This window comes from Clytia hemisphaerica, unplaced genomic scaffold (genome assembly GCF_902728285.1).
Source record: "Clytia hemisphaerica strain Z4C2 unplaced genomic scaffold, Clytia hemisphaerica genome assembly, whole genome shotgun sequence".
In the NCBI taxonomy this organism is placed as follows: domain Eukaryota; kingdom Metazoa; phylum Cnidaria; class Hydrozoa; order Leptothecata; family Clytiidae; genus Clytia; species Clytia hemisphaerica.
In genome coordinates, this window is record NW_027104317.1 from 3,003 (window position 1) to 14,090 (window position 11,088).

The window sequence follows — 11,088 nt, forward strand, 5'->3', positions numbered from 1 at the left end:
TTTAAGGTTTGTTTTGATTATTTTACAGATCCGGTGTCGAGATTGCGAGACGTATGTCGAGATTAGACGATCCTACGGTAATGAACTTCCTTTTATAGGATGAACCATATTCATGTGGCTTTCAACCTTGCAGAGGCTAATCAATTTTAATGACTTTTTTGACTAATGACCAAGTTAAAAATTTTTAATTATTTTATATTTGAGTATTAATAAAAAGGCATGCATTCAAATAATAAAGGTTTAAAATTTTTCTCTGGGCTAGTTAGTAAAATATCTCAAATAGGCTCTGTGATAGGGGGGGGTCGATAGTAAAATCTCAGACATATATGAGTAGTAAAAGGATTTTTACGAATTTTTACATACCACCACCCAGACTCTTGGAAGAGGTATTTTACTACCCTGGTAGTAAAAGTTTTTGGGACAATTTGTCATGGAGACCACCTATTTTTTGGTTGCTTTTCAAACTTATTTTACAAAAAAAGCTAAAAAATGAATATTTTTGTGACACATTTTTCACTTAGTGCAAAATCTAATGTTTTGCCCTTAGAATTAACATAAAATTTTTTCAAATTATAAAATTTTTCAGATTTTTTCAGAAAAGTCCATCCAAAAAATTAAAAGAATTACAAAAATAGCTAAAATTTGCTAATTTTACCAGTTTTAACTACCCAGGTAGTAAAAATATTTCAAAATTTAACACAGATACCACCCATTTTAGTATTTAACTACCCTCCTAGGTAGTAAAACTTTTTTTTGATTTTTCGTCACACCACCACCGTAGTAAACGTCATTATGTCTGAGATTTTACTACCCGACCCCCCTGTCTGTGATGGAGTGCAAAGCTGAAAGCCACATGAATATGGTTCAGCCTATAAAAGGAAGTTCATTCTATGGTGGCCTATCTTGAAGTGAAGTTGGTTGAACAAAATGTTTTTGGCATATTGATGGAACTGCCCGCCCGGGTGCCGGGTAGTAATTCTTATACCACTTTCGTTGTTCGAAAATGATAGGAACGAGGTTGAGGAAATATTCATATCTACCATTTATCTACTGTACAGAGCAAGCCCATCATACGCGCGACTCTAAATTTGTATTTGGCACTGATGCAAGTTAGTCGGGTAATAGTCGCGCGGCTGAGGTCGAAAAACGTTTCATTTCGTGATACATATTTTAGATTCCAAGAAAAACAACGGAAACTCGCGAATTAGTATGTGTAGATTACAAAATCAAAAAGTTTCCACGATATTATCGTGCAAGTAACGAGTAATTGGCGATTTTTTGCGTTTCCAGGCAAAATTGCAAGGCCTGGAAATTCATGATTTTTGGGGGGTCTTCAAATCAAAAAAAGACCTATACCACATGATAGAGCTCTTCAAACTGAGCAAAAAAGTGTATTACACCAAAGTTCCAACTTCTCTAGATCAAAAGTTATGGGCCTATTTGTGGTAAAATCTGATGGAAAACAGGGAATTTCCCCACAATCTGCATTAATTTATGCAAAATTAAACACCTTTTTGACCACAAATAGGCCCATAACTTTTGATCTAGAGAAGTTGGGACTTTGGTGTAATACACTTTTTTGATCAGTTTGAAGAGCCATCATGTGATATAGGTTTTTTTTAATTTGAAGACCCCCCAAAAATCATGAATTTCCAGGCCTTGCAATTTTGCCTGGAAACGCAAAAAATCGCCATTAACTCGTTACTTGCACGATAATATCGTGGAAACTTTTTGATTTTGGAATCTACACATACTAATTCGCGAGTTTCCGTTGTTTTTTTTGGAATCTAAAGAGGTGTATCACGAAAATCATTTTCTAGCCACTTTTTTCGACCTCAGCCGCGCGACTATAACTTATTATTATCACAGTTAATTCTTATACCCTGCTTATACCACTTTCGTTGTTCGAAAATGATAGGAACGAGGTTGAGGAAATATTCTAATCAAAAAAGTGCCCCCATACCTACCAACTGACCTTTTTTTAAACTTAGTGTACTCACCATCACGTATAAAGCTACCAGCACGTACACACACGTACATGATGGTACAGATCACCATTTTGGATGACCTTCATGTTTTTATGGTACCCGCCGCCGCAGATACCCGTGCCGCCGCTTCATATCTACCATTTTTAGTGTTTTCGATACTGTACAGAGCGAGCCCATCATACGCGCGACTTCATTTGTACTTTCCGCGAGTTAGTTATTTCGCGCGGGAAAAGAAAAATGGTAGGAAGAAATCAAAACAAAACACGAAGCCGACAGAGAGAAAAAAGTTCCCATATGGGAATAAATTTTTTGTGTTTTGCACCTTTATCTGCTTTAAATATTTATGTATTATATTTTTGTTACGTTTTCTGTTGTTTCGCGATAACCTCTTTATTTGATTTCGTGAAAAAACCAATATATTTTCTCTCTTTTTTTTGCTTGAAATAGTAAATATCAAATATATATCTCTTTTCTGAAAATACATCAATACTCAGTAACAAAAAGATATTTAAAAAGCCTGCTGAACAGCTAGAAGAGAGATGGGGGAGAAAGTTTATCAAAAAATAGTTCAATTCAGTTTTTTTTTTTTTGCCTTTTATGTTGTCCGGACCACATCGAGACTTGAGAAAATGCAAACATTTTTCTAAGTATAAGTAAATTGCAGTAGGGTATAATATGGTAAGAGTTCCTTTAGACTGTTTGTTATCGAAAAGAAAGGAATGTGTCCATTTCATTTTTTCGAAATAAAAAGTTTTGAAAAATATACTGTAAGTCTATCTTCTTAATCAAGGTATCATGTTGATTAAAAAACTACAGCATTAATTATTCTTGGCATTGTGATCAGCAAAAGGTCATGCTAATGAGGTTTGTGTTTTGTATCTCTGATTAATATTTCCATACAAAACAAAAAAGGTTGAGTTTTAAGGTATTACTTTTCCAATGTATTAGCTGTATAAACTTGAATACAAAGCTTCACGAATATGAAATAAAGAAATGTCAGATCTGAAGACTCAGGATGACGGAGAAAATATTGATCCTCTCACTGCTCAAATCACAGAGCAAATGGAGAAAAGTGTTTTACCCTTGGTACAAGACGTAGCTGATTGGATATCAAAGTATCTGAGGATAAAGATTGATAAAAACAATTTTCTTGACATGTTGGATGATGGGTTATTTATTTGTAAATTAGCAGAGAAAATTCAAATTCATTCAGAGAATTATGTCAAGATGAAGAAAAGGAATTCAACTGGAGGGATGAAAATGAAACTCAAGCCTCTTCCAAGACTTGATTTTCAATGTCACAATAATGTCAAACGGCATTCATTTTTCGCTAGAGATAACGCAGCTAAATTTATTCAATGGTGTAAAAACATTGGAATGAAAGATACCATTCTTTTTGAATCAGAAGGCCTTGTTCTTCAAAAGCAGTTAAAGCACGTTGTCCTGACATTACTTGAACTTGGAAGAATCGCATCAAAGTACGAACTTGATCTTATTCCGTCTATCGTCAAAATTGAAAATGAAATTGATGAAGAGGAAAGAGCTGACCCAAAACAAAATGTGACGATAAGGAGAAGAAAGAATAGCAAAATTGCTGATCTAGACACAAAGGTTTGTACAAGAAAATAATCATCCAGAAAAAGGAGTAAATTCGAAAACTTTAAACAAAATTTAGCCAGTGTGAAATTTTGGATTTGACGAATTTATACTTTAGGTATTCCATTTGAACACTGTTAAAGGCCTCCGTAAAAGTATTTTCATTCAAACAAATAAAAGAAAGTCAAGTAAGCAAATCAAACTGTAGCCTGGGGGCCACTTGTAGCTTTTTATAGAATGGATGGCGCTGGTAAGTGGCCCGTTGTTATTTGGCCGACTTGATTTTTTGCAAAGCAAAGTTCAGTCAGATGTATACTCAAGTCTTATGAAACTGTTGCTTTTCAGGTTCAAAGATGTGCATTGCAGCACGAGGTTAAAGTTGAAAAGATCAAGGAAGGAAAGTATATTGTGAATGGCAAAACCACAGTTTTTGTTCGGGTAAGTTTACGATATTTTTCCCATCACTTGAATGTGAGTAACTTCGATTGAGGACAAAAACAGATGAACGCCTTTTGCATTTGAAAATTGTTAAAGAGAATCATTTGATGTATCTCCTACCATTTGCTTACCAAGCATTTTATCAAAAAGAAAAAAAGCAAGCTTCTCCCCCTTCCGCGCCGCACGAGCACAATTTTTGAGGAATTATTTTATTGATTTAGCTTTGTCAGCATAAGAGAGGCGCGCCTCCTTCCTATATCAAAAGAATATCTTTAATGAAAGATTTAAGGAAAGATTTTTTCTTCAAAAATTTCAGCTTTTGCACGATCACATGATGGTACGAGTTGGTGGAGGTTGGGACGAGTTCGAACATTTCTTAAGTCGTCACAAGCCAGAGAAAATTGGGAAAATATTGATATGTAAGAAAAATGTCTTTGTAGAATGTTTTTGTTGCCCTCAGTTCCTACTCTTGAGAAATTTATCAAGCGGTTTGATTTCAAAGATTGAGAGTGTCCTGATAGCCCTGATAGGAATTCACGCAAAAGAAAAGAAATAAACAAATATCTATTGGTATTAGGACTGGCGAGAGTTTTAACCCGAGTTTTAATACTCTCGGGTACCTAATAGCCGGGGGGGCCCGCTAATTAATTTTTCGAAAATTTTCCACCCAGGACATTCTTATTCCAACCCCCCCCCCGCTTATTGATTTTCGGGAAATTTTTTTTGAAAGTTCCCTCTTTTGCCCTAATTCTGCTGTATTAGCCTCTTTTTCGAAAATTTTCCACCCAGGACATTTTTATTCAAACCCCCCCCCCCGCTTATTAATTTTCGAGATTTTTTCCAGCCCCCCTGCTTATTCCAAACCCCCCGGCTATTAGGTACCCGAGAGTAGGCGAAGATAGCCAAAAAGTGCAATTTAATCGATGGTGTTTTAACTGATACAGGCAAATATGACGACGAATAAATGTTTTATACTTCTCTTTTTAGCAACGACATCAGCTTGTCGAGGTTGCTGAAATTCCTTACTTTTAACATGAATATCAACTCGGATGAAACCTCGAAAAAAATAAACAGTATTTGATGGGAAAAAAACGCTTCAACATGACAACCTTAAAGACTTTGATTTGGCAGACTGAAAAAGCTATCTGTCTGTGAGATATTTCGTATAAATTATTCTCAAATGAATTAAATATTGTAAGGAAGAAGAGAGTTTTATTTTGCGAGTGTAAATAGGTGATAGTCTATTTTAAAAGATTTTTTAAAAATCTTAAGGTACAAATGTACATTTTACTAAATTATAATTTACATAAGATTCGTAGCTTTTCTATTAACATTACATAATATATATGCATCAATTCTAATTAAATTAGAATTAGTACTAGTAATCGTATGGTTTGGACGACAAAACATACGATTCCGAGGTAATCGTCAGTAAATAATCATTAGTAAATCATAGTTTTTTTAGAAAAAGGGAAAGTTTTCGGAGGGGACAAAGGTGTCCCCCCGCCGAAGAGTGCAAAAAGTGGTAATAGTGCAATTAACGATTAATTGCACTCCTCTAAACCAATCAGATTCGAGTAATTTTGCACGGCTGACGATTAGATTTTTAACGTTATTCTTTATTATGTTAACCCGTACTTTTAATCCAAACAAAATTTTATTGCTGTATTTTATCTGAAGTTTTCAAAAAAGTTCAAGATAATATTTTCATTGTAACTTTTTTTCTACCATTCACTGTTATCATATGGAACATTTTTTTAATCTTCCGACGTCCGGAAAGCAAATTCCGGAGCTTCCGTCAAACGGTCATACCTCACAACCTCCTGACCAAGTTACCGTTAACAATCCAAACGTGCGCTTCATCAATCAGACACACCAAATCACAAAAATTCGGATAATGATGCGGTAAAGTCACTTTGAAATAAGACAAAGACATAAGCTAGCCCATACCGTACTTCAATTAAAAACATATTTCTGGAAAAAATCAAAATTTAGAATAATTCGAGAGACGAACCAAGCTTTTCTCTCGTGGATAAAGTGCAAGCTTGGTTTTTATCAAAATGGCTGTACCGCAAAACTATCCGAATTTTCGTAATGTTGGCGAGTTTTTTGGATTGTTATGGGTAAGTGCGGCTAGCTTGGTTCGTCTCTCGAATTATCCGGAAATTTTCATTTTCAGAAGAAATGTTTTCATTTTATTGTTGAGCGAACTTTTGGATTATTAACAAAAGCTACAGTAGTTTTGGAAGCGTTTTATATCATTCGTAAAATTCTCAATATTCCCGATTTATTCCCATAAAAATCGTACCAAATATTAACAAATTTAGATCTATATATACACTTTCTTGTTAGCAGGTCAATTTGTCCAAGCCCGGAAAGTGTTATGCTTTTAAAAAAAGTTATGCAACGATTTACAAATAACATAAAAATTTATCAATAAATATAATTTCATCTCATAAAAATGACGTGCCAAATATATACAAAACATCTAAAATCTTTCCAAAAATTACATTCAACTCAATAAAGTTCAGTCATTTCAAAACAATATTCAGTTAGTTTTCAGATTCTACATCAAACCCAACACTTTTTCGTTTTGACGGTCCTGAATTTTCATCTACCCGTTTCAAAGATGAGCGATTCTTTTTCTTTCTTTGTTTTTCTTTGTTTTTCTTTCGTCTTTTGTTTCGTCTCTGGTTTAATAGTTTTACCTGGTCCAAGAGTCAAACCTGATCTCATTAAAAGTTTACCCAGTTGGATTTTTTCCTATAAAAAAGCAAAATAGATTATTACAGACACAAATAGGTGTGGTGGAAACCTTTCTGAATCTAATTTGTAACCCCTAGGTAATGAGGCAGCAATGGTACCTTTTCAACGGTAGGGTGACCTTAAACCCTTTTCATACTCGGCTCTTAGGCGCGGTTCAGAACAAGGAAGAGGCTTTCAGCCCTTAATTTTTGATCTAGTTGGTCTTTTTGAATGAAATATGGCACACAACATCTTTATCATATATTTTATGGTACAATTTTTTCTTTATTACGTCACAAATTATAAATCATTCATTGCAGGCCTTTCGTTTAAAACGAGTCAAGTGTATATTTTGTGACGTAATTTATAAGGTCCAGAACTACTGGTAAATATTTTGTCCTCGCTGAAGTTGTGAATCTAAAAGTAGTCAAAATTAATCTAAAGCTTTCATATAATTTTTTTACCTGGCTCTTGGCTTCGGAGACTGATTCGGGAATATCGGGAATTGCGTAAGCAATCACAAACTTCACAGCAAGTACAACGTTCTATTAACAAAAAATACACTTGATTTGAATACAGTAGGGGCAAAAAGGGGGCGGGTGACCTGACAACAATTTTCCATTTTAAAAGGTTTTCTTATTATTTTGGGTTTTCATAAACTTTGGTTCGAAAATAAAAGTTTGGTTTGCAAAATATATTGGCTCCTGGTGAAGACAAAACAATTGTTGAAGAAAGTCTTTTACTTTTCCAACATTCTTCGCAATCAGATGGTTCTTCGAGAAAACAAAAACAAACTGAAAATAATTTTCCTCGTGATTAAAATGAGGGCTAACTTCTGAGGAGGTTTTACCTTCAATGACAATATTTTTAGGGGTCTCTTTGATTTTCAAACGAAAAGAAATCTTGATAGGAAAAAGTTTTGTAGGCCTTTCGAGATTAATTTTTATTTGGTGGATCGTAGTATTAAAAGTTTTATGATAGCTTTTTTAATGATTCAAAAAGGGCATTTTTAGATATCATTCTAGCTCTACTAGTTGAAAGAAACTAACTATTCTTTCGAAAAGTAGATTCTTTGGAGTAAAATTTTTGATGACATAACTTGACGAAGACGCCTTGAAAAAATTGAGTTAGACCATGGTCGGAATAACGGTCAAAAGAGGGCCTTTTGTATGGAAAACCACCTTGCAATAAAGCTCGAAACAAGATCGACCTCAAAAACACGAAAAGGAACAGCGAAATGAAAAACATACAAAAGGAATATGTCTCCGGCTTTCAAAACTTAATCGTAGGATATGGGGGTATTTTAAGACTGGATTTAGGGCTATCTTGACGATAACATAAGTTACGGGAAATATTTTGAACCTTTTATTAAAAACGAGCTCAACTTTTCTTTTCTTTTTTCAGAAAAAATGGGTTTGCATAACTTCGAATTTGATGTCTCCGCCATGTAAACGGCGTTTGAGAATGTTTCAAAGAAAAGATTAGTAGAGTTCGGATTATTCGCGGGGAAAATGTTTTCTTTAGATGGTATCATGGTTATATGTAAGTATGTGCATAAAGTTTAGCTTAAGCTACTCTTGTCTCCCGAATAGACGGGGGGGGGGTCCGAATAAGCAGGGGGTAGAAAAATTTTCTAAATTCTAATAAGCGGGGTGGATGGAATAAGAGGGGGGGGGTAATTTGAAGACATAATTCTTTTTAACTGATATCAATTTCAACAACAAAAGTGAAACTTTAACAAATGAACACGTAAAATAAGAACCAGTACTAACAAAAAGGAAAATTTTAACAAGTTTAAGATCTATCTACACTGTAATAAAAAATTTAGCTATTCAAATTTAATTAGCGGGGGGTCTTAATAAGAGCGGGGGAAAGGATTTTTTTGCTCTTAACAATTAGCGGGGGGGACGTCTATTCGGGAGACAAGAGTATGCTTTTAACTGGTTAAGGAGATACTGCTGCATTTCAAGTTTCAGCATAACTCGATTTGGCAAAACACAAATTGTGTTACTTTTCATAACCAGAGCGATATACTTATTCCATTGAATTCCAAGCCCGAAGGGCTAGACTAGAGACTCCTGGATATGGGAAATGAAGCCACTTATTCTCCATCCAGAACGCCCGCGCGTGGTTTTTATACAAACGCTATATTTAAAGTAAAATCTATTGCTAGATTATATTATAGATTATAGAATACAGTCCTCAAAAACAAAGAAACCACTAGATACAATCCGTGGTCATGATCGCGGCGCCTTAGGCGCGTTCTGGATTAAGGAAATAAGTGGCTTCCCTTTTTTTTGCCTGGGAAAGGTTAGAGATTCTGCTCTAGCCCTTCGGGCTGTAAACTCAATGACTGATCCTTTTGTAGACTGGAGTCGTTTATAAATCCATGTAATGTGAGTGTCAAAGTGATAATTACGGGATAATATGCGTTTGTATAATCTACAAGTTGTTCCTTCGTACTTTTGTTTTTTCTTAATGAATTAGTTGTCTAAAATGCTAGACTAATCCCTTATCACCTTTCGTGAGTAAGGTTAGTATTGAAATGAATAAGCGAATAGTGTAGAATACTCAAGACTTTACCTCGAAAATTAGAATAATCCATAGATTATTGTTTGACTCGATAGTGACAGGAAAGCTGTTCACTGTTTGATTGGTTGTTGTATTGAACGCGGTCACGTTGCTAGGGAGATTGACATTGAACGTTTTCATTTTGTACTGGTTCCCATATTGTGAGGTCAAGCCGAGAATCAAAGCATTCGTTAACATTCCAACATAATTCAGAAAATTCAAAATAGCGAACCACATTCCTGGAAATAAAGACAAAGAAATTCATAAGTTCGAATTCGGTATCATCAGATAAATTTAATGCTCGTACATTCATTAAATTGCAGCGATAGTGCTTCTAATGAAAATGCTTTATGAACGGGTTTTAGGTTATTATTCTCCGTGAGTTCACCCAAATAGACACGGTGAAGTATTTTGATTTTTCCTGTGAAGGCGATTTGGGACAGATCCAAAACCTCTTCTTTCCTGGCTTTTTATTCGAGGAAAAATGAAAAAAGTGACTGCAAATCTCATTTAAATTCAAAATAATAATTCGTGAGAATAGCCTAGTTTAAGAGGACGTATTAATTTATCTTTTGAGGAGATTTTCAAAACTGCAAAAAAAAACAGCTGTTTAGAAGAATCAAAAATATTACACTTAAAGTGAAAAATATTATTTAAAAACCTTCTGTTCTTTTTGACTCCAAGGAATCATAACTATAATTGAGGGAAAATCTTTTCTGTGAAAGAGATCCTGCCCTACTCGTCTATAATATATTTAATGAAATATTATTGATAAAAGAACTAATATTTTAATACTCCGTGAGAAAAGGCGGCGATAGCATAGCAGGAACGCTTGGGAACTTTTTTGGACCTCTTCAAACATAGGAAAACATTCGATATGAGTTGAGGAATGACGGGAGATACGCTTGAGATTGCCAAAAGTTCAACAAAAAATAATGCTGTAACATTTGAAAAAGGTGAGTTTTTTTATGATTTCTTCCGAGGGATCCAAAAATCATCATCAACCCAAGATGTATGGGGAAATAGTTTTTCATTGTAAAAAGACAATTAGTATTTTACACGATTAGTTATGTGCATTTGCTTAAGTCGACGAATCAAAGTACGCTAAAATATTCATACCTTAGTCCTATTACAGTGAGAGGAGAGGGAAACATTGAAGATTTGATGTAAGCTGTGAAGGACACAGTCAAAATCTTTATGAAAAGATTTTCAGAGAAAAATTACTTCAGGAAAAAGACAAGAAAAATGAATGCCTGCCGTGGCGGAACATCATGGCCTGATTTTTCATTCTTCTTTTTCTCTCTTTTTAATCGTCATTATTTAAATCAAACTATCTAGCCTAGTAACTTTATCAAGATTCAGCTTAGCTAAAGTTCAAACGAAATAAATTGAAGAAGTAATTTGATATTAAGTGATAGACATGACGCGAAGAATAAGATTTGACACCGGTAAGTTTCACAAAATTTTCTGCACAAAATGTTAATGTAATTTTCACAAAGATTATACTGGGCTGTCAGAGACGGAAGTACAGGTACAGACTTTCGCATTCCCATGTTATAGAACCGGTTGGATACCACCGTACTAAACAATTTGGCCTTGGAAACCATCCTCGGTGGTAAAAATAGCCGAAAATGTCATCCCCGTCGGGTATCTCCATAACCATACCATCCCCCATTCAAAATGAATTGGGAGAAAAGACTGCCCTCAAAAACCATACCCACAGACAAAGAATAAGTTACACTCTTTCTTT

General features: G+C 34.7%; 2 protein-coding genes across 2 annotated transcripts; one reads left to right on the forward strand and one right to left on the reverse strand.

Moving 5' to 3' along the window:
- The first annotated feature begins 2,915 nt into the window (after window positions 1–2,915).
- Window positions 2,916–5,738, forward strand: LOC136817593 (growth arrest-specific protein 2-like). Its single transcript, XM_067073920.1, has 4 exons — window positions 2,916–3,599; window positions 3,930–4,022; window positions 4,339–4,441; window positions 5,010–5,738. The coding sequence occupies exons 1-4, from the start codon at window positions 2,982–2,984 to the stop codon at window positions 5,036–5,038; spliced, it is 843 nt and encodes a 280-aa protein (XP_066930021.1). The 5' UTR covers window positions 2,916–2,981; the 3' UTR covers window positions 5,039–5,738.
- A 524-nt stretch (window positions 5,739–6,262) lies between these two features.
- Window positions 6,263–9,573, reverse strand: LOC136817594 (uncharacterized). The gene is made up of 3 exons (XM_067073921.1): window positions 9,351–9,573; window positions 7,232–7,312; window positions 6,263–6,785 (listed from the first exon to the last, which is right to left on the reverse strand). The coding sequence occupies exons 1-3, from the start codon at window positions 9,534–9,536 to the stop codon at window positions 6,633–6,635; spliced, it is 420 nt and encodes a 139-aa protein (XP_066930022.1). The 5' UTR covers window positions 9,537–9,573; the 3' UTR covers window positions 6,263–6,632.
- Window positions 9,574–11,088: the final 1,515 nt, after the last annotated feature.